Consider the following 25,379-nt stretch of genomic DNA (forward strand, 5'->3'; position numbering starts at 1 on the left):
GGATCTGATCCCCCTGGGAAGGAGGATTAAGAACTCCGGGACAGATTCTGAGTGCGAGAACTTTCACTGGGAAGTTGAGCTCGAACGGAGGATCAGATCCAGATAATTTCCCGAATCCTATGAAATAGGAATTTATATGGTCAGGTGCGCCCTTATATTTAGTCTATGTATTATAAGCATTGTTTAAATTTGTCAAATGACCCTCAGTATTGTCTATAACATACACAATCAGCTCTCGTTCCTCAACCCCCCCCTCCCCCTCCCCACCTACCCCCTCTTTAAGCATATTTGTTCTTGACACATTCTTCAATATTCATAAAATGTGATATGTCACTGCAACAGACTTCCACAATCCTCAAAGCCGGGTTTTCCCGTGTAGGTAAGTGAATAGGGTGTAAAGTCATCGTCCATTCGCAACACTTACTAAAATCGACCTATATAAAGCGAATGAGTAATTACACTTAATAAAGACAAACAGGGAACTTACAATAGGCGGCTAAAAGTCTCTTTTTGTGTCCTTTTTTGGTCTTTAAATCCAATAATATTTGTTTAATAGTCGGGTCATTAGTCTCCCCCTCCATGACTAACACTTTTCACGGCGGATTAAAGGAAGTTATTTGTATTCTATAACACATATAACCAGGAACTATTCATGTAAGATTGCAATAACAAGTTATTAAATTAAGTTCGGCGTGATCAGAAATCCTATTCTTTATGGTATTGTATTACCAAGTTTGTGTGTATCGGTGGAGTGGGGGGGGGGCGGGGGTTGGGGGAGGGGAAGATTAGGCTATTCTCAGTCTATTTAACGTGCAGGGCTAGATTAAGCTTGTGAGTTCCCGGGTCCAGGCTAATGTGGGGGCTATTTCAGCATTATCTACTCTAGTAATGATATTATTTGTTAGCTAGCTAACGTTGGGTCATGTGTAACGATTGCTCTGTATACTATAAGCGGCAATACGCATAATTGCAGTATTAATTACTATTGTCTTACGCTCATGTGAGCATAATTTTGGGAGGTTAGACAGTTTAACTGAATACCACGTAAACAAATCTATAAGTATTCAGATCGCGATGAGGCCGTCGAAGTGCCTATCGATTACGATATAGACCTACATCATATCTCACATTTTTAATGTCAAAACATCTTGGGACCCTAAATGTATGTGGGGGAGTGTAGTCCCCATTGTCCTAGCCCTAATTCCGGTACAGCCAGGGGGTGTGTTCCAACTTCCTTGTAAGGATGAAGTCAAACTCCAACGCACCATATAGCTTTAAATTCGTTTGTATCATACGCACACAGGCACGCGTTCCTTTTCTTTGGCAGGTATTAGTCAAAGCTTATCTTGTTTTCAAATCTAGAGTTTTTCTAGATTTTAAATGATTGTTGGCGGTAATAATAGTACTACTTAGCCCCGCAAAGTGCCAAAATATTATCGATGGTTAACCGTTTGCTGATAAATGCAAACCAAGTTTTGTGACGTTACGATCGCTGTCGGTTTTATTCGCTTCAACTTAAACTTATGCTTTCTCGTAAGTGTTAGTTAAAAGTAACTGAAGCAGAATTTTCTTGGTTAGTCGAGGTTGTGGCAAACCAATGCACTTGTCACAAAGATGAAAATAGCTGACAATGATTTGTGATAGTAAATAAAAACATAGACAATATCATAAACAATAATAACATAGACAATAATAACATAGAAATAATAACATAGACAATAATAACATAGATATAATAACATAGACAATAATAACATAGAAATAATAACATAGACAATAATAACATAGATATAATAACATAGACAATAATAACATAGATATAATAACATAGGCAATAATAACATAGATATAATAACATAGACAATAATAACATAGATATAATAACATAGACAATAATAACATAGATATAATAACATAGACAATAATAACATAGATATAATAACATAGGCAATAATAACATAGATATAATAACATAGACAATAATAACATAGATATAATAACATAGACAATAATAACATAGATATAATAACATAGACAATAATAACATATATAAAAAACATAGACAATAATAACATAGATATAATAACATAGACAATAATAACATAGATATAATAACACAGACAATAATGACATAGATATAAATGCATAGACATTAAAAACATAGATAACAACATAGACAATAATAACATAGACATAGACAATAATTACATAGATATAATAACATAGAAAATAATAACAAAGATGTAATATCATAGACAATAATAACATAGATTTAATAACATATATAGACAATAATAACATAGATATAAACACATAGACATCAGCACTTAAGATTCTTATTCAAAATTACTCCTGTGTGTAGTGGGAGTCATCAGTGTCTTGGTATTCAATTCTGGTTTGCCAATTAGGAAATGAGTTTTCGATTTTTTTCAGTTTCCAAGCATCTTCGTTGACCATGGCTAAATTGATGAAGTAATGATGTCTTCACCTCCCTGCGTTTTTGAGAAACTGGTCAGGTGCTGAGGTACATCATTAGCCGTTCATTGTGGCTCTCCCCGGAGCAGGAATGGGTGCAACGATTACATCTCTGCCTTGTACTTCCCTGAAAATTTATATAAACGAGAAAGGTTGTTATGAGTCAATGCTCATTCTCGAGCATCACACGGATATATGGTGTTTAAGGAGCTTCTATTACAAGCACGGCTTCCTAACCATTGAAACATATTGAACTCATTTAAACTAAGCCTATATGGGAAACAGGCTAGGCTATGTTTCTCTATTATGAAACTGTGGTAGGGCTCAGCTATACGTATTAAACTTTGTTTTTAATAACTACCGACTTTCTCAAGACAATAAGTCGTACGTACATTGCGCACCATTGCTGCAATCGACGACGTCTCTATGAGACTTCTATCTCCAGAGGAACAAGTTATATTTGACAAGCCATGCGTATATAGTACCAGTAAGAATGAAGCAAGCAGCAATAGATATATACATCTTGTCCTTTCTTCAGGCCGTTTTCGCACCCACTCGAAAGTGCATGGGACACTTTCAGGAAAACACCCCTTTCACCTACACACTATAATTGACTCCAAAACTGAAATCGATATCTCTTTATAAATTCTGACATTTTAAGTTACGCAGAAAAGTGTATAGCGGCGGAGTGTATAGCCTAGTGGTTAACGCCGGCGTCTCCCAGTCATGAGATCCCCGGTTCGATTCCCGCCGACAGCAATGTGTGTCGTCTGGCAAGGGTGTTGTTCAATAACAACTTCCCGGCATGGACGTTAAATGGATGTGTGCCGAGAGATTGGCTTCGGTCAGCTTGCGAGTCTATAAGCCTCCATGGCTTCTTTCGCGAGTTCCTGCTTGCGGGAAGATCACATATACATACATACATACATACATACACACATACAAAAGTTATCTGCATTAGCACCAGAGTTTGTACGGGTTTCATATGAACTACTCATGCATAGCTATGATTTGTATGAAAATTAGAACCTACGTTACTTGGTATGTGTAGCTGTTATCAAGTATATCAAACAAGCTAAATGGGTTGCCAAAATTTGATCAATAACATATTGGAGCTTGGAGAATTCCTGCTACTGTTGACATAATTTGTAAATAATACTCGACGAACAACAAAATGTATAGTTTGAACTAGATGTGACCGCTAATTTCTAGGAACTGGTGGCGCTAGAACACTCCAACAAATACCACCTACTGACTAATAGACCTGTCACGCACAAATTGGCGGAGGCACCCACCATGTGTTCTACTAACGAAGTTCATGCAACAACGGCTCTTTTTTCCTTTTCGATTATTCTTTGCAATTATCAAGCATGACCAAATTGGAGGGACTGAGAAATGCAACAATAACAACAACAACAACGGAGATATGCATTTTATCAATATTTATTACAGTCACCAAGCGACCTAATTTGTTATGCTAGCTGGAACCACTATAGTAAAAGTAAATACATCCGAAATGAGTGTGGGAAAACAACAACGTTCTATGGCATTCGTTGGAAGAATTATGCATGCATGCATACAACCGCACAATCGCAGGATATTCTATAGGGCTGACAAATACAAGTTTTCAGAAAAAGCTAATCGGCCGCCGTTCTTTGAACTTTAACAAATTTACATTGTATAGCTTCGGAATCCGGTGTAACAGAGTGGTTCAAGATATCAAAGGAACCCGCGGCAATCATATGTAATCTGTAACTTAAAGAATATATCAATATAAACCACAATCGATAGAGATGGTAATGATAAATAACCCCCCTCCCGCTCCCCCCCCCCCCAATCCCTCGCTTTCCCTTCGCGCCGATCTACAGTGAATGGAGAAAAATAAAAATAAATAACAGTAATGGATATACTAATCAATCTCCCATCCCCATCATCACCCCGGCTGTGGCCCTCAAACTGGAATGGTTATTAACCACAGTCCCAATATCTTAAAAGTGGATGGAAAAATAATAACAGACACGCGTGATATTGTGGAAGCCTTCAATAAGTATTTTATTGAAGTGTGTCAAACTTACCTAGTTAACAACCAGCACAACAACTGTGATACTTTCCCTGAGGTTAGGAAGTATGTAAACGCCAAATTACCACAAGGGGAGACATTTAATATCCCAAGAGTAACTGAACAGTATGTTTTGAAGTATCTGCAGTCGCTTGACCCTAACAAAGCGACCGGTCTCGATGAAATAAGTGCGCATGTATTAAAGATAAGTGCAATTGAAATTACTCCCAGTATTACACGAATAATAAATCAAAGCATTGATACTGATGTATTCCCATGTAACTGGAAGGAAGCTAAGGTTATCCCGAGTTTTAAAACGGAATCCCGCCATGATTTATCGAACTACAGGCCGATTGCAATTTTACCAATTCTCTCAAAAATAATTGAAAAACATGTCCACCTAGCCCTCAGTAAGCATTTGAATAAGTTTGACCTTTTACGTAATACACAGTCGGGTTTCAGGGAAAAGCATTCATGCGAAACGGCGCTATTGAAGGTTGTAGATCAGTGGATGGAATCTATTGATAAGGGGTATATTTTGGGAACTGTTTTCTTAGACCTCAGTAAGGCATTCGATTTGGTAAACCACGAGATTATGGTAACGAAACTACGTATTTATGGTCTATCGAGTAAAGCGATTAATTGGTTCAAATCCTATTTAGTTAATAGAAGTCAATGCACATACTTAAATGGTGTTTTATCGAGTTCAAGACGAATTGCATGTGGTGTACCCCAGGGAAGCATTCTTGGTCCACTTCTGTTCTTAATTTATATTAATGATATAGATCTCACTCTGGAATATTGTTCAGCGGATATGTATGCTGACGACACAACATTTTATGCCAGTGATACATCTACCATTAACTTGAATAACAAATTGCAAAGAGACATGGAAAAAGTTAGTGCCTGGTGTGACCGAAATAAAATGGCAATCAACACCACTAAAACGAAGGTATTGTTGATGGGATCTGGTCAGAGACTGGCTTCATTACCTGACAATGCAAATACTCTTTCTGTGACACTCGGGGGCAAAATTCTCAAGACTGTCAAATATGAAGAACTATTAGGTGTAAAAATTGATAACAATTTATCCTGGCATATTCAGGTTGACAACGTTTGTAAAACAGTCTCAAATCGCCTTGCCTTACTGAGACGCATACAACCATATATTGATTTAAATACGAAAATTATCTTCTATAATGGGTATGTACGACCCATTCTAGATTATTGTAGTATAGTCTGGGGTACGTGTGGAGCAAATGATTTACAAAAGTTGTTACATATACAAAAAGCAGCAGCGCGTATTATTACGAACTCGGGAAGATATGAAAGCTCGACAGAATTATTTAAAATGCTAAAGTGGCACCCTGTCGATACGCAAATACGTATACGACGATTGATCATGATGTACAAGACCATGAATGGCCTCTCCCCAAATTATCTAACCCAGTTATTCAACTTTACGCACGAAATTCATAATCACAATTTGAGATCCACGACCCAAAGTAACTTATACCTGAAAGATGGTAAAACGGAATATCACAAGCGTAGATTTTCCTTCATAGCTGCCAAAGAATGGAATAGTTTGCCAGCTGAATGCAAGCATGCCAAATCTTTACCTATTTTTAAACGTTTAGTCAATGAATTTTTCAAGTCTTAATCATCTCATTACGCTTTTATGTTCTATACTCATTTTTACAGTTTTGTGATTTACTGTTGTATATTTGTATGTTTAATTGTCTTACTCTTTGTTTATTATTTTATAATATTATTCTTTTTATATTGATTGTATTTTAGGGCCTCGGGGAAGATTAGCTGTGGCTAACCGAGTCACCCTTTTAAAGGTTAATAACAGTTCCTAACGGATATAAAAGTACCGTAACCTTTGCTATATTGGAAAGATAGGTATCATATTTTATCATCACATGGGGACTTTGCTGAGATCACTAGCTCAAACTCCTTCCTAGCCAATACGTTCTCTGGTTCTTTTTTAATTTAAAATAAAATACCCAAAATGACCACCCCCTTATTCAAATATCAGGCCATATTCCAATTTCTCGATTTTGCGCCATGTGATATAATAAGCCTAGTGTGACGTAACAGTGACGTGTTCGACTGTCATCATATAATATTGTGGATCAGTTCTGTCTGTTTCACTCTTCTTTCTCAAACCATTTCAAATGCCTTAACATATCTTATTTAAAGTTTCGATAAGTAAGGAGGATAGAATATATTGGTTGCTAAGTAACTAACCAAACAAGCTAATATTTGAATGAATTGAATTACTCAGTAGGTTAAAGTTAATGACTGATTTGTGTCTGTTTGTTTGTTTCTCTCGTAATTTCTAAATCGATCAATCAAGGTATCTTTTCATATGGATCGGGTCACCAATTAGTTACGTAACATCTGTCAACTCGCCTGTTATGAGATAACTCTTTATAACTTCCGTGGAATCTGCTAGTTAGTTTTTAAAGGGGTTACGGTATACCGTAGTTTTTGTTTATTTTATTCTAAATCATAATTATTTGCATTATAAGCCTACGTACCATTTATATAAATATAAATATATATATATATATATATATATATATATATATATATATATATATATATATATATATATATGTGTGTGTGTGTGTGTATATAGTATCTCTTTCGAGATCCAGCTTTAGGAATCACAAATGATTTCGAGTTGGTTAGCATCATGTTTGATCTCTAGAGTAAGGCAAAATATGTCACCAAAAACAGAACTAGTATTGTTCGATACAGGTGACAAACGCCTACAGTGGAATTACGACCTTCCTTACCGGTTTCGAACCTCTGGACATACAATCAGCGTCCATAGCCTAGTGGTTAGGGTGTCCGCATACAGAGTGTCCGCATATATATATATATATATATATATATATATATATATATATATGATATATATATATATATATCAATTATATATATATATATATATATATATATATATATTTATATATATATATATATATATATATATATATATATATATAGTATATATAGTAATAGTAATTTATTTATTTATTCTTATATATCATGTTTCAAGGAAGATCTCAGACCTTTTAAACTACTCATGAATGAGTCACGTGAGTAATGATAAATGCATCTTTCTGTGTTATATCGTCTGGTTACATACTCAACCATAATATATCTGTTGACAATTTTTTGCTTTTATTATTATTACTATTATTATTCAAATTCGCTTCCCGTCTTTTTTTCCAATTAAAGAGAAAGGGATCGCGAAAAGTTAGTTGAGTGTTTTTTTGCCAAAACATTCTCTTCACTCAGTCGAAGTTCTTTAAAAGCGAAGCATCCATCATCTTAATGTAACCTGGATACGAAAAAGTGCATTCGAACCAATACTAAGTGGTTCAGACAACCATCTTAGTCAACAAATTAATGCTGTCAATACAACTACACCAATACTGAAACGGCAGAGTATTGTTTGGGTAAAAATTAACACCAATTACCATAAGCGGCGTGTCGCATATTACTTGTAAACGCTGTGTGATAATTATTAACAGTTACATATATGAACAGTTACAATAGGCATGTGTCTTCCTGTGACGAGCTTTAAAGTTGATATAATATCCTTACTTTTGGTGAGAGGTTTTCTGTCCAACATTTCTGTCGGTTTACAGCGACATAGAGCAAGCATAGCTCAACTTCATCTCCACCAAGCGTTCCGATGTTAGGCATCTGATATTTTATCGCACTAAAAATTGTGAAATTCTGTGTATACTGTATGCGAGATCTGGAAATATTTTTGGCAGTTTAATCAAAGAATTTTGAAATAAAGGATTTATAAGTATTTAGTAGAAAGTGTTTGAAGCGAGTGTTACATTTTGAATGGTTTCAACTTCTTATTCATTACGCTGTGAGGAACCAAGGGACCAAGACGTTTACTTCACTAAAACTTCCACTTTGATCAAATTTTTCAGCTTTTCATAGTCGAATGGAATTATTGCTCCATAAGCTCTCATTTTTCATGACATTTGTACATGAAATTAATAGTTGTTTGGCAAATGTAGATGTAATACGTACGAATTTACTACATGCATACTGTTGACGAGTATATAGCGTGTATGGTTGCTAAATACAAAGGGAAGATAACTTAACCAATTTGGCATTTTAAAGTTCCACTTTTGAGGTTTTTAGTGATTCACCTTTTTCACTTCATAGCTGAGATTGCTTTTCCGTTGTCATAAAGCATGATTTTTGTCTAAATCCTGTCTTATACTTCACCTGTACAGTTTCAAATTTGGAGATTCCTGCAGTGAAAATGAGTTGTGCATGAATACACGCACAACCACGGATAAATCTTTGCTGTATCTTTGCTGTATAGTATCGGAGACTACTGTTATTTTTTATAATTGGAAAGAGCAAGCCTACAACATATACGATTGGATCTCAAGTAAGCCAATGTAAACAACTATTGCAGAACTGAGTTTTGTACGTGGAACAGATCGCAAGAATTTCTGGGCAGTGTTATGGTACAGTTATCTAATCTTTTCATCAATGGACGGCTACTTCCTTTACCAGAAAATGTGTGTTTAGGAGTGAAAATCTTACAAGCTTACCAGCAAGGTTTTTTACCTGTCCTTCAAGTTTAACTTGTTAGTTCTGTGTATACTTTGCTCATCATTGTAGAATCTTACAAAGCAACCAAAGCAATAAAGAAAGAAAAAAATGACACATTATGAAATTTGAAAGAGAAAACTTAAAAATACGCTAAAAATATTGAAAACAACTTTTGTCAAGGTATATATATTGAATAACTTTGTCGAACGAGTTTCCTAAAAATTTCCTACAGACAGAATTTGACATGAATTTCATAGAATTTATCAATTTTTCAAGCTTGTCAAAAGAGAGTTTTTGGTTACTTTGAAAAACTAGTTTTGCTGGACTCCCAGAGGACGGGACAATGTGTATGCAGCAGGAGTTATGGTACTATAACTACACCACTAATAACAGCACCTTCCATCATCGCAGACTCTCTGTTGTATTGGAGGCGCTTACCTTGCTTCTAATCCTTACCGTGGCACTGTCAGCCAATCTATTCGCCATTGTGGCGATCCTGAAATCATACAACGGAAGGAATATACATTATATATTTATACTGAATCTATTTATCACAGATTTGGGTATCACGCTAGCTTGTATGATGTTTGCATTATACGACGTATTCAACCCTGGTTATATTAAGTGCTTCGACTTATTATGCAAGGTGAGTTGACGCCACCACATTTCATTTCATTTTCATTTCAACCATGTGATAACATACTTCATATTGTCATTATGTTGATCAGACACAACTAAATCGTCAAATTAATTTGGTCTCACACTTGTTTTTCTCTAATTACATCTAATCTTTCTCTCATGGGATATATGGTACGTTGGCCATGCATCGAGACAGCTTCCAGTTTGAGAATTGCAACCATATAAATTAAGAAAGCCTCTAGATTTGATCTTAAAATACATTCCTCTTTAAGGCTTTGTACAGATGGCGTTACTTCCATTAATGTTGCTCTCAAATTTTTTTCCTAATTCCTAATTTCCCAAAATTGCGCACTACAATCATGTCCATGTCCATTAACTCGATTCAACATTCAATTCCTCCTCGTCATCACTTCATTTCAAACTTCATATGACCAACCGGTTTTTAAAGGCGGCGCTATTTAGTTTCTCTGCTGTATTGTTAAGAACTCGAAGTCTACATATCTAGGTGGGCCTATATATATATATGTTTGCATACACACACGCACACACTATATTATATAATATTATATTATATTAAATTATTGTTTTATATATTTCTTTTGTACCATACAGGTGCAAAACTACATGGGCCTTGTATTTCATCTGAGTAATGTCTTTGCCGTGTGTTTGATTGCGATCCATCGTTTTCTGGGAGTAGTGGTTCCGGACCGGATCACTATCCGTAAGATCCACGCCTACGTGATGCTCGGAGTCGCCTGGGGAATTCCCTCTATCGTAGCTGTGTTCCCTGCTAGTGGGTTATTATCTGCCTCTGTCTACACCGCAGGTGCGCATGCGTGTTCCCCCGATTGGCACGATTCTTGTCCATTCTTCATCCTCATGATCATCTTCCTCTACGGAATCGCTCTTCCGACAATGAGTATCTGCTACTCCCTCATCATCAGAGAAATAAGACGCAGTGAGGCGAGGCTCCGTAAGACCAAAAGTAGGCCAAGCCCTATGAGACCAACTGTCGCTAAATATCAGAAAGGACGAGATAGTCTCCGGGATACTTCGGAAACTAATTGCGGCCAGGAAAACAACAACATATCTACGGTCAGTATACAGGTCGCCATGACAACTAATGAAGAGCGTGAGAGACGGGTGTCTACGAAGCAAAGTGTGAAGCATAGAAGACATCCGACACAGAGGAGAGCCAACATGTCGGCCGACAAACGAGTTGCTCTTACGTGTAAGTATACTATAAGTAACCAATTAAAACATTGCGCATGGCTGTCTCACAAGAGGAATTCTATGTCATTACAGAGGCTTTCCTTAGTTTCACAATTTGGTTAGCATATAGCACCTTTTAACTTGAGAAAGGTTGTTTATTCTTTAAGGTAGCATAATGGATATAGATTCCCTACTGACGTTTTCACTAAACAGCTCAAGTATAAAGTTATATAAAGTATACCTTACTTGAAGAAGCTCTCACTAGCTAAACAAACCTGTTAACTCAACTATAATTTCCCTACGTTGCTTTTAAGGCCTCAAGTGGTCTACACGTGACTCAAATTGCTCAATTTCCGCGCCATGTGTGCTGTTGAAGTACATATGTGCAACTTCAACATCCAAGCCAAAAACCTATAATTGGTAACATATCGAGAGAGAGAGAAAAAATGTTCATATGTTACTATCTGGGACTTTTCTAGACATTTTAAACTCTACATTGAATAAAGGAAGGATTGAACATAAAATATGCTTTATGTTAGTCATTAATGTTCAACATACGGGAGCCTCAAGAAAACAAGTAAACAAGAAAGCTATGAAACCAATTATTAGTCACTTGACTGAAAAAAATAAATAAAAAGAAACACATTTTATTTCAAACAGGCTGTTTACGTTTGCATTATTAATTGGAGACAATTTATTCAGTTGGCACAAAACGTCTAAGGCACTTCGTCAATAATTTCCATTACAACTAGCGCGTTAATTAAGCTTGTGGAAGAGCCTTCCAGTCGGGGTTACCACTGAGACACTTTGCACCTGTCAGCCTGTACGCGTGTGCACGTCATGGGCGGATTGGCCTATACCGGGTCGGAACCGGGCTTGATGTTGAGTTACCGAAGGTGCCGATTTCTTTTGGTCACCAACATAGCTAGTTTGGTCGAGTCGATAAATGCGTCAGTTGTTTTAAGGCCCCAATTCACCGCGTAGATAACTGATTTTTCTGCGCCAGCCAGCCTCGGTGTATGCGTGTGTTTATGTACTAATATGTTTGTGTTTGTTTTTCTGTGTTTTTTGCGCGCGCGTTTTGTGAGTCTCTGCGTGTATTGTTTTATGTGTTGATTGGGAGTATACTTTTGCTATTATAACACTAAACTAATGTGCTCAACAACAACAACTGATTTTTTTCCCCTTTTAGGTGGATTGATAGTGTCGACAAGTTTCGCGTGTTGGACGCCATACTTCATCATACACGCTACGTGCGCATGGGATCTCGTACCGAGTCACGGTTTGGGAGTATTTGCAAAATGGCTCCTCTTTTTCAACTCAGCTCTCGACCCTGTCATTTACGTGGCCTTCAACAAACGTCTCAGGACCTCTATTTGTAAGAAGAAACTGGATACTGAGAAGTACACCACGGAGAGGCGACGGCAGAGTATACCTGCTGAATCAGAATTTAAAGAGACCAATGATACGGAACGAAATAAGAATTAAAACTTAAGAAAACTTAGAAAATGGCTGTTTCTTATAGAAACTTTCATAATAGATTGATTCAGACCACATCGTCATGTAGGCGATAAACGTACTCCTAAAATCTCATTTGATTGTCTGGGATCAAAGTTCATTATAACTTGATTAGGTTAGATTCACAAAGTTACTTTCAGATGATGTGAAAATGTTATAAATGTCTTGTATGCTGTTCAAATGTGATTGATAAGAATATGAAATTGCATCTGATAACAAAAAAGAATAAATTATAATCGAGTAAGATGATTACTTATGAAAAAGGCCTTACTTAGATTTACTAACCTTTTTCAGCCTGACTTTGATCACAAAATATTTCCGAAAAATTCAAAACAAGTGTTGTCTTAAATTATCATGGGAGACCCTTCTATTGAATTTGATAGGTCAATCAAACATGTTAAGTGTAAATAATAAGCCTCAAAATTACAAATCAAGATTTACTTTTTGGGTGTGCTAAGTGAGAAAACCAAAAAGTATAAAAAAGTGCACATGAACAATAATCACAGTATCAGTAACTACATAAGATAACAATGGAGTCACATGATTCAAGTAATTAGCGACAAAATTCGACGATTGAATTTACAAGTAAGCTTAGGCTGTTTGTTAAGAGTTTTAATACACATAAACCACACCAAGGAAACACCAACTATCAGTTCAGAAGATGACCAATCCTGTTACGTCTTCAAAAACATTCCTTTAGGGAACTGGCTCGGAATAAGGATTGACGCTTTCGCGAAAAGACTTAACGTTCTTTTTGCCAGGTGAAAAATTGTAATATTAATATTACTACCACTGTCACATGTTAACTCCGTCGTCACCGTCACCGTCACCGTCACCGTCACCGTCAACGAAACCATCTCTACCGCTACTGTCACCATTATCACCATTGTCCGAGCCAACTCAAGCCCCTCTCGCTTTATTAATACCGTCTCCATAACGACGATGTTAAATGTCGCCATCACTACAGCTATCACCACAACCACTGTAGAACAACCCCTATCCCTGCCACTGCTTTTAGCCCCTTCTGTACCTGTAAGGGGTGGTAACCCACTATACCGTAACTGTAGTAACACCTCTGCTGTCGATGCCATCGTCGCTGCCAGAGTAACTTTCTCAACGAACTGCTACCATCGTTATCCCCACCGTCTGGGCAATGGTGGCCTCTATCCCTAAATACATATTACTATCTACGTTGTGGCCATTACCACAGTCACTGTTTAACTATAACCCTTCCACTTACCATTGCTTGTCTCCCCGTCTCTACCCTTTAGGGTGGTAAAACACTACCGCAGCAGTGATGCCGTTGCAACCACCACCGTCATTACCACCAACGACATCGTCACCGTCATCGAAATAATCCCAACGTTATCACCACTGTCAGTGCCATCATTACCCCCCGATATATATCACCACCTCTTGTACTTTGTCGCCATTTGCCACAACCACGGCCAACGCAACCACGACTGTATACAACCCCCACCCCCTCCACCCACCACCACCCTTTCCACTGCGTATCTCTCCCTCCATGCCCGTTGGAGTAGTAACATAGACAATCATACGCGAACAAATACTGAAACATTTTACTAGGAAAAGTTCACTCTCGTGCAGTCGTTAAATGTTTCTTTAAATTGTATAAAATAATAATAATATTAGTTAAACCACTTTGTTTTGCTCATTGTCGTCGATGTTGAAAACAACAAATATAGGACGACACAAATCTATTGTATTGGAAAATTGAATAGCGCCACAGTTTCGAACGCCTTTATAAAGGCCTTTTGAGTTAATTTTCAAATTGGTGATGTTTTAGTTTGATACTAAAATCACGCAACAATGTATTTCATTAACTGAATTCCGTAGTCGATGTTCAAATAAAAAAGATTTTAACATTTCCAAATTTATTCTACCACCAATTAAATATATCTGGGCGACGAACCTATTTGTAATAATCGAATAATAGAATAGGCCTATTATATGTATTCCATTGAACGAAATAAATCGCGGACCAAGTTCGATCAATTGTAATCTTCTTTTGTGCAATACATTAAAACCGAGCTGCATTCCAACAACACTTTTCGGCTTTTTGAGCAATGCTGCGTCAGATCGATGTGGCTGGTAATTCAAAGCGGTTGGACCATCTTGTGTAACTTTGGTCATTCAATCCCAACCATTCCCCCCCCCCAAAAAATAGACAGTTTCGCAAAAAATCAAGAGGAAAACGCAGTCTATTTTCTGGCGGTTTTCATGACAGTATATTACAGTAGGCTAATGTTGCAGTAATGCTGATATTTCAGTTCTAAATTGGCAATATATTTCACAACTTGATTTCCTGGAAGAATTGTCGAAATAACATTACATATATGAACTCAAGGGCGTAGGAACCGGGGGGGGGGCGCCAGCCCCCCAGTGAAAAATGTGGAGGGGCGGAAGTATCATTCCGCCCCCCCCCCCCCGCTTCGCAAGTCAGAAAACCCCTTTTTCATTTCCAAATGAGAAAAAAAATCTCATTTGGAGCACCAAATTGCATCTAAGGCCAGGTGAAAATACAAAATTAAGTTTACAAAATGAAGTGGGTGTTGAAGTGTGCTATATTGCACCCCCTCCTTAGACCCCTCCCCTAGGCCGGCCATCAATCTTCAGCCCCCCCCCCCCACTCAAAAGTACCTTCCTACGCCACTGTATGAACTATTACTCAACTGAAAACAAACTCCATAGCTATAGGTTAAAGCAAACACAAGAAGAAAAACAAAATCTGAACACAAACAAAACAATAAAACAAGAAGCAAAACAACAACAGAGATGCATGAATGGGCTGACGATAACTGTTATCAATTGTTTTCGTCGTGTTTTGTACAATTTAAAGCGATAACTGAACAAACCAACCCACCCGCACTCAGTAATTCAAATCATCAACTCATTGGTTGTTTGTCAGAGATGTGTGTGTTTGGGTACCGTGGCAGTCAGTATCCAGAATGTATGGCAATGCCTTCTGTTGATATATGGGTATAGGCCTACAATACACATTAGACCCTCGTACCCTCACCTTATTACCAGTCATTTTCCTATCTCGTTGTGATGGCGCCTCTGTCGCGAGCCGAGCCCAGACCAACAGTGATATAACACTCAGATGAACTAAAGGTATACGGTGCTCTGTTTGTTTGTGCTAATGGCTTGCTATTTTAACTTGTTCTATGCACCCTTTGACGACTTTCGCACATGTTTAGCTGGTGCAAACAGTTCTACTACTTTTGAGTGAAACACAAGAGTAATTTGTATACTTGTACGATGGTTTCTTTAGATCGCACGCAGGCCTCTTTTCAACACTCTTTTCTTTACCTCAAAAGGGCCTCTTTTTCTACGATAGGGTTATCCTCACATGAGCTCATGTTTCCGACTTATTTTTTTTTTCTTTTTTCTCTTTTCGACTTGTCTAAACCTTCCTTATCAATTGTCTACAGCGGCGTCATTCGCTTGCACCTTCAAACGACGAAGAGCGGTAGCAGAAAAATAGTTTTGCCCGGTGGCTATTCAGCCTAGTTTCATCCACTGTTTGTACAGGATATAGGTCGAGAAACTCAGCTTTATACTTTTATTTCAATGCCCGAAAACAAAAAAGTGAGGGGCTAGCCCCCAACAATTCTCTAGCCCATGGTTTAGGAGCGAATATAACGTTGCCTTTCGTTTACCGCTCCTATTTCGCCCCGTGGAGGTTTGTACTTGGTCTTATTGAAGTTTATCCGCGCACTCCAAAAATGGTGTAGGCTTAGGTCGATAATTCCAATTAAAAACGAAGAACTTGTTGCACCAAAAGATAGAAAGAGCGAGAAAATAAAACGAAAGAAAGGAAGAATGAAGAAAAGGTTAAATAAGAAAAGAAAGGGGGGCAAAAGGAAAAGAAAATAGCGACAACAACGGGAAAAAAACATTCCGCAACTAAATGCAGGAATTCGCTTTACTAGAGAATCCAAAAGGACAACAGAATCATTCCGCTTTTAATGGGTGTTGATAACACAATTTGATTTAAATTGTAATTGCAAACTTCAAAGTGATACATTTTTTCAATCAAAAATCATTTAGAATAAGTGACAAGTGGTAATAACAGATTAAAGGGAGAGTCCAGTGGAAGACAGTAACACTTTTATCTTGAAGAGAGGGCAATATTCCCGCACACTGTTTGATGAGAACCGCATATCATGAATGTCTTGTTCCTAACTTGAGATAAGGTTGAATGAATTTAACAATTTTTTGATTGGCTAAACCCACGATTCTTCCAGCCTGTGAATCACAGTGGGTGGTCCGTGATGTCATCACGGTTGAATGTTCTTCGAGAGTTTTAATTGAAATGTTCCCTGTATTTCATGGGATTATAACTATTTTCCGCATTGTAACTCAATATAGTAGTCAGTCGGGGAAGAACGTTCTTTCGCGCAGGGGCTTTTTACATACAATTGGGAAAGTATTAGGCCAACGCTGGGGCCGAGGACGCTCTGCTATTAAATTTCATACCCCTGCAAACTTCAGTCGCGGACATTTAGAACCCCCTACCCCCCCCCCCCCCTCTACACCTTCTATTGCTTTCTAATACAATATATCTAATATGTATTTGCCGTACGACCAAAACCGAAAATAGTCAACAATGCTTTAAAAACTTGCAAAATATAGCACCATTCATTTTACTACAATAACCAAAGGGGAAACCTCTCACTTGACAACGTCTTACGCCCCCCCCCCCTCCCGTAATGGTGATTGCGCCAGTATAGGCACAGTTCACATCCATCCTTAGAAGCTAAGCGAATGAGTAGAAGTTATATTGTAAATTTTCGCAAACAACGGTCATTGGTAGGGGGGGGGGGGTGAGTAGTTGGAGTTGGGGTTTCTGATTATGATATAAACGCCTCAATTATTTTGGTTTTATTGGGTTAAAAACTTTGACATAATATAGGCACGTACAACTTTACACGGGTGTTAATAAGAAAACTGTTAGTCCATTGCGATAAAAACACTCAAAACTTATGATACTTTTGAAGTAACCTCGGACTTAATTATTATTATACCTATGATTTTGTGAAAAGAAAAATCTATTTTTTGTTGTTTAAACTTTTCTGTTTGTGGCGTTTTTTAATACGTTCGTCTCGATGCATCGTAAACTTAGCCAACTAACAAAACTGAACTTGGCATTCCCGACGACATAGTTGGAAAGAGTTCAACTCTATATATCCAACCAGAAGTCTTTTCTCTCTTCCTTTCAACCAATGATGACATCAAAGTTAAATTGTTGGCTGTGAGCCTAATTTCCTGTGTTTCTAAACTAATCCATAACAACTCGAGATAGAAATGCACTTTTTTTCATTACAGTAACCCCGCCAAATTACTCAACATGGTAAATTTCTCATCAACAACAACTATACATGTTTCACCTTAGTGTGGCAGTCGCTTTCTTCATCTTCTTCTTCTTCTTAAAACTGCTGTCACTTAATTCCTTTAAAAGGCAACTGCAAGCAGAACTTGTTAACAATTATTTGTAAGATAATCACTTCTCTATCCTTCTCTCTATTCCTTTCTTCTTTTTATCAGTAATGCGTTCTCTGCTCATCTCCATATATCCCTTTCTTATTTCCTCTCTTTTCTCCCTCTTTTATCTTCTCTCTCTCCGTCAGTTTCTTCTCTCCTGCAGTCTCTTTGTTGTCTATAATCTGTCAATTTCTTTGTTAAAACGAAGCTTCTTTAGCTTGTTTGTTCTATCTTTCATTATGGTCACTATAGCCTTGTTAATAGTATTTCTGTTTTCTATGGTGTCTTACATAGTTATGCTATATTTTTTTTTCTATATACTGTACTGTTGTGTTATGTTTTCTTCTGTATAATATGAGAAATCAAATTTGAATTGAATTAAATTGATTTTGTAGTACAAATGCTAAGAAGTCAAAATTGACTCCACGAGATTTATGGTTTATACGGTACGTTTCTCTCCGTTGCGCAATGTGAATTTTAAAGGATGCGTGTATTAGTCACAAATTTATTTTCGTATGTTGTAGACGAATGAAAAACCACTATACTTTTATCAGACGAGCTTGTATTTCTATGCCATATTGACAATATCTGAGAAATGAATCTTTCAACAGCTGCAGGTTTATCAATTTAATTGACTGAACTACATAGTCTAATTCACCGACGATTAGGTCAATTCCTCAGATGAAACAAAAAAAACTCTGTGGCAATGGATAAGACTTGTATGCTCCTCAAATATTCAAGGCCAAATGTTATCGTAACTCATCCAATATTGCTCTGTTGTTTGTATGAAACACGTGTTGGTTGACTAATTTGAATTTATAAGACAAAAGACATAACATTCACCCGGAAGCCTGTACTAATTAGCTGACGTCATAGCTAATTTGGCTTGAAATGGGCAATTCCAAAGACGTAGCATATATTTAGCGGTGAATATCTTGAAAACCGAAATATATATAGAAAACATTACTACCAATCATGTTAATATATTTTTTTTTTCATTCATATCAAATCCTAAAATCCTGCCTCAAGTCATCTTTCTAACTTCAAGTATCTACATTACTGTTATCTGTGTTTACATGCACTCTATAGCAAACCCGGCACTTTTCTCAATTTATACGAAATTGACTCAATGCAATTAGATCTTGTTGTAACGTTATAATGTTTGCCCGCACGCTAAAATGAAACCATAGCAACCAAAAAAGGTAAATAAAGACAGCACAAAGTAAACAAAAATCATAAAATAGATTTTGAAATTTTGTAAGTTTGTAAAATAATTTTGAAGCATACTACTGATACTACTACTACTGATACTACTACTATACTATTACTACTACTACTACTACTACTACTACTACTACTACTACTACTACTACTACTACTACTACTGCTACTGCTACTGCTACTACTACTACTACTACTACTACCACTAGTACTACTATTACTACTACTACTACTACTACTACTTCTACTACTACTACTACTACTACTACCACTACTACAACTATTACTATTACTACTACCACTACTACTACTACTATACTACTACTATACCTAATTTAAAGGGTTCCATGCGTAATTGTTTCAACACTTTATGGCATCAACACTTTCCATAAAAGCGCAGCTTGTTGGCTTGTCTTCCAGTTATAAAGAAGAAAGGTCTCTTCGAAAAAATGATCGATTTGCCTTTTGAATTTAATTGCAAATTAATCTGACTGAGGAACGAAGAAAATGATTACTAAAACAAATACAACAATAATTACAAAACTAAAACAAAACACTAAGGAGAGTTTATAATGTTACTTTCATCTATAATTTCTTCTATTAATTCTCTTATGTTTTATATCCACAATGATATATCTACATGTACATCTATTTTTTATTGTTCATTTTTTAATCTCATTTTACGAAAATTCGATGACACACTTGTTTTACGTTAATGCCTGTGTGATTCATGAAACTGTTGCATGTGAATTACAACTTTGCGGCGGAGGTTCGAGAAGCTTGGCAATGCGACCTTAATCGATCATATGACAAGTATAAGATAAGGAACTAGCTCGATACAATTTTTTGTTTTCACGTTCAGCACAATTTTTAATATATCATAAAAGTACTCCCAAAATTTAAAATTTGATCACGAACTGTTAAGGATTTTACATTCACTATTGTAAAAAATCAAACAAATTTAAAGTATTCACTATATATAATAAACTCTGAATTTGACGTTCCTGGCCTTGGTGGTTGAAAGAGTAGGTTAATTTCCAGAAGTGAGTATAAGGTATATACGGCGCTGTTTTCTTCAAATCCCGATGTAGGGCCTATATGGTTAGCTCGTGTGCCACAACTTACTTTTTCTTATATGGAGTAAAAAAATTGAGAAACTAAATTAATGGACAAATAAAATTAATCACCAAAATTGCTTTTACATGAACTAAAATAACTCTAATATTTTACATATTCTCAAAACAAACAAAAACTTGTGTAGGTTTGTACAAATTTATGCTAATTATGCTAAAGCAAACACATTTGACGTCACTAAGAAACAAATTATGAAAGATAAAGAATTTAAGATATAAAGTGATTACTAAAATCTCCTACATATCTTTTCAGAATAAACCCTGTGAACATTTCCTTGATTTATATTTTCTTGCCATCCATGTTTGACTAATTTTAATCATTTTGTCTTTAAACATTCTCTCCTTTTGTATTATGCTCCCCAACATTAGATTACAACTAGTACATCGATCACAAAATTGTTTAATAATTAAGAATTAAACGAGTGCTGACGTCACCAATAGTGCTAATAGCGCATTTCACTGTCTTTCTATGGAAGTGATTGATTTACGTGCTTCGCAACACACCATTTCCTTACTCGGTGCCGATTAATTTCGTTTAAAGCCTATCAGTTCTAAAAAATTTGATACGGTATCTCAGAAATGCCTGAATCTGTTGACTCTTTTAACCTGAAACAATTTTGGCAAAAACAGAAATTTTACAAGAATCTAAAGGAGAAAATATCAAGAAAGGCATAATTAAGTATGTTGCTTTTGTTACTTTAACTACTCTTTCTATATTAGTTTAATTAATATAACCTCAAATAAAAACAACATTTAAAAAGAACTATTTTGTCTCCACATGTCAAATATGTATTCTTGAATATGGAACTGATAGGTAGCCGTACTTTTTGAGATAAATCTCCATGTCACATCATATTTATACAGCTTTCACTTCAATAATCAGACCGCCGAATTCACAAATTAGTTGAGAGAAAAACAAAACAGATCAAGCGGGCGGTATTTCGCCCATTTTTTCCCGTATTTTTCATTAGTCGTTATATATACCTTCAGCCCACTCCCGCCAAACCTACTCTTAAGTTTTGACTGGTTGCTTCGGGCGTTTTCTAATGCTAGCACATCTCTAATATAACTGAAATCTTCACAAAAAAAAAACAAGTTCAGCACCGGAATGATAGTACATTCACATTAAAAAATATACTAAATAAGAGAGTCGCATTTCTAAAATGCACACAATTTGAGGATAAAGACTTGCTTTTATCCGTTGTGAATATAGCTATAAATGAACGCGATTTACTATTTGCAACAATAACATTGACATACACATACAAGTATAGCCTATAGCATGTAAGTATGCATATGTGTGTGTATGTGTGCATGTATGTACGTATGTATGTGTTCGGTGTATATTTGAAATGTAATAATACAGAATTGTCTACAAAGTATGATACTGTTGTCCAAACTTGTTTTTCTTCTGCTTAATTCACCAACGTTAATAGTCGATCTTTAACAAGCAACAGTTGTAGCATCGCCATCTTTTTTTTGGGGGGGGGGGGTTCTCCCCCTCCCCATCCCTCCGCCCCGCAGATGGACCTGCTTTGATGATCAAAACGTGAGGTGAATAGAACGGTTGCGCTTCATCTTATAAAACTCGCTTTTATGGTTTCTGGCGTCAAAACATGAAAAGAATGCGTTAAAATTATAAACAATATTTAATCCTGATTTTCATACAATTATTTGCATATATGTCACCAAAACAGGACTATTATAGTTCGATACAGGTGACAAACGCCTACAGTGGAATTACGACCTTCCTTACCGGTTCGAACCTCTGGACGTACAACCAGCGTCAATAGCCTAGTGGTCAGGGTGTCCGCATATAAAGCGGGAGGCCCGGGTTCGAATCCAGGTGGAAACTGGAAGTTATTTCACTGTTCTGGATTTTCCAACTCACTACATATAAATATATATTTAAATACATTTATATATATATATATATATATATATATATATATATATATGTATATATATATATATACACACATATATATATATATTTATATATATATATATTTATATTCACATATATATCCATCCATCCATTCATCCATCCATTCATCCATCATTTCATCCATTCATTCATTCATTTTTCTTTGGCTTTACCCTTCAGCCCTTCAGAAGGGCCGAGGGACAATTAATATGTTAGCACAAACGATTTCTCTGTTTTATCTAATATAAAAAAGGTTGGGCTATAGAATGTATAATGTAAATCTTTTCCCTTTTTTGAACTTTACCGTTTCAAATTTCTTGGCGTTTTATGACGTATTTCTAAACTAAAATAAAATAAAAGACATATGCTTCATCTTCTTCGAAAAAAACAACTAATATCGTATTTGATTCTCAGTCCGCCAGTATTTTTTCTGTCTTATTTTTTTATTAAATCTTTTTAGCCATCCGTATTTTGTATTTGACCTGCCTCTTATTTGTGCCCACATTTATCGGTTTTATTACATTTTCTTATCTTCCTCTCTCGTTTCTCTCCCTCCACTTCTCCTCCCCCCCCCCCCTGTCTCTCGTTTCTCCCTAAATGTCAGCTTCCTCTTTTGCATTGTTGCATGCGAAGGGAGATCTGTGTTCTTTTCAACCTTAGGCAAATTATCACTACACCATGAAATAATATTCGATGGCAAGTTTTATTAATGAAAAACTTGTATTAAACAATAGTGACTCCACTATAGTTGGGCAACTAGCGTCAATTTCCTGATGCCGAGATTCGAGTCAGAGTTTAATAAAGTCCGCCTCGTGCATGGCCAAAAAACAGTCTGTGGAATATATAAGTTTAGAGAGAAAAAAATTGTTTCTGGCGATATATATATCAGCTATGAAGGTCTACCTATTTTCAAAGCAATTTAAACCTATTTACTCTCAATGACACTATAGTTCAAGTTAACAGTTATATAGAAGTACCACGGTGTTGTAAGGTGGCAGTGTGGTATATAGGGGCTTATCGTAGATTTATATACATTTTGTGATATATATACACATCGGCTAGGCACTTCACAAAATTCAACATAGGTGTTACATGGTCTAGCGTTCTCATAATTTGCATAGTGATAAAATCAAATTCAACACTTGGAAATAGCTTTGTCAAAAAAAACTAAAAAATGCTGAAGTGACCTATTTGCTGTTCAGTCTAACAGCGAAGACAGTTTTATAATATTTGCAACTTGTGTTGTGTTTGCCACAATTTGAGAGAACCATATTTGACCTAAAAGAAAGATATTGTACCGTGAAACGTAATTTGCATATATTTAAATTCCGCCTTACATAGTAGCACTTAGTTATATTAGGCCTATGCACATAAATTCAAAGGAAACAAATGATTAAACGTTACATTAAATTAATGGGGACAAAAAATTCACAACATTCCCAAATAAATCAGTTTAATGGTTGTATATAAAACGACATGCTATATACAAGTTATATCGAGTTTCATACACCTATATGTGAATAATACATAACATGTTAAAACGAGCTCAAAATAACTCTATCCTTACTTTTATTGCATTGGCATCGCCCGGAAATTAATGTAATTTTGAAATCTTGGGAAAATCCGTTATTTTTCGGAACAAAACCGCGACAACAGTTCAAATAACCTTTTTGTTTATACTAATTTGAATATAGAAACTCTGTACAGAAGTTACTACTCGTATCTCTCAATGTGATTATTCTTTATACTTAACGGTTGATTTGGTATGACATTCTCCGAGACGAAATAATTTTACATTTCGTAGCAAAGTAGTATGCGCTATAGTTGAATATAAAACGAGTTTTTTCTTTATGATAAGAAATTGAAAAGTTGGAGAGTAAATGTTTGAGTATAGGACAACGGAATCAACTGTTTTTTATAATAAAGGAAAGATATAAGATTGACGTTCTTAATTATTTTTAAAGTAATCAAAGTTCTGTTGAGATGAACTAGTTCCTGTCTCTATACCAATCCACTAATCTATCAACTACTGCGCACAATTATTGGATTGCAGTTGTAGTTGCCCAAAAGTTATATGACGCAATAATTTACGCCAACATCCATTCTGTGCATAACAGATGCACTACGTAACGACTAAATCCCTAGTTTTATCGACAATGCAATCGTTAATAACCAAGTTGCAAGCAATGCTGACCAAGTTTAACTGATAAGTTTACATCTAATGCGCGCTTGTCCGTCCCGTGGCGTCCACATAGCAACACAGCGCATCGTATTTTTTGGTTTCTTTTCATAACGAGCTTGGTATGTTATAATCTGTCTGCATAACGCACAAAAACAGAATATGAACCATAAAATGACCTACAAAGGGTACTGAGTGTAAGATTATTTCGGAATGGTATTTTCAGATGAGTAAGTCTATGCAAATTAGCCTCTCAAAACCTTAAGTATCTCAGCGACTTTCAACCTACCCGGCCAAGCCCTATGACGTCACTTGACAATTCCGACCCCGGGGGATGAATCTGGTTATCGTGCCGTCGTCAGCTCTGAAACTTGAACGGTTCCAATACTCGGTTCATCGTAAACCTGTGAGATATTGTAACATTATCCCCGTTTAACCGTATCCAAACCACTTCATTGTCAAGTACGTGTCTTTCAAATTTCGCGATTCTGTTCAGCAAACCACGACATGTCCTTAAATATCCTTGCATTGCCTAAAGACAAAAAAAAGAAAAAAAGAAGCCTTTTCCTCGTCGACATCGTCCAAATTTAAAAAGATCGATGTGGTGAATTATGATTTAAGAGTGTGTTCGAATGAACTGAGATGGTTCGCAGGAACCCGTTACAGAGAAAATAAATAGCCGTAGGGTTTCCTGGGGCAGTTCTAACGCAAGGATTTGATAGGGGCTCTCGTAAAGGCTTTTCTATTTAACATTGTAACTAGAATGAACCACAAATCTCGCTTAAAAGCTAGATCTTTGAAAAGGATAATTCTGCGTATTTATTTTTCGGCGGAAAAAGAAACCCCAGCCGTCGGTAATGAATACATTTTGGCAATGCGGAAAATGACAATTGGATTAAA

The 25,379-nt window shown here is 36.3% G+C and overlaps 1 protein-coding gene across 2 annotated transcripts; it reads left to right on the forward strand.

The window, feature by feature from the left end:
- On the forward strand, positions 1-14,518 carry LOC139963878 (probable G-protein coupled receptor No18). 2 transcript variants are annotated; one of them, XM_071965083.1, is made up of 4 exons: positions 1-139; positions 8,815-9,788; positions 10,394-11,012; positions 12,186-14,518. In XM_071965083.1, the coding sequence occupies exons 2-4, from the start codon at positions 9,486-9,488 to the stop codon at positions 12,479-12,481; spliced, it is 1,218 nt and encodes a 405-aa protein (XP_071821184.1). In that variant the 5' UTR covers positions 1-139; positions 8,815-9,485; the 3' UTR covers positions 12,482-14,518. The 2 variants fall into 2 exon arrangements, with proteins under 2 accessions (XP_071821184.1, XP_071821185.1); XM_071965084.1 differs by lacking the exon at positions 1-139 and having other exon boundaries at positions 8,099-9,788.
- Positions 14,519-25,379: the final 10,861 nt, after the last annotated feature.

Source organism: Apostichopus japonicus, chromosome 22 (genome assembly GCF_037975245.1).
Source record: "Apostichopus japonicus isolate 1M-3 chromosome 22, ASM3797524v1, whole genome shotgun sequence".
NCBI classification, from domain to species: Eukaryota; Metazoa; Echinodermata; class Holothuroidea; order Aspidochirotida; family Stichopodidae; genus Apostichopus; species Apostichopus japonicus.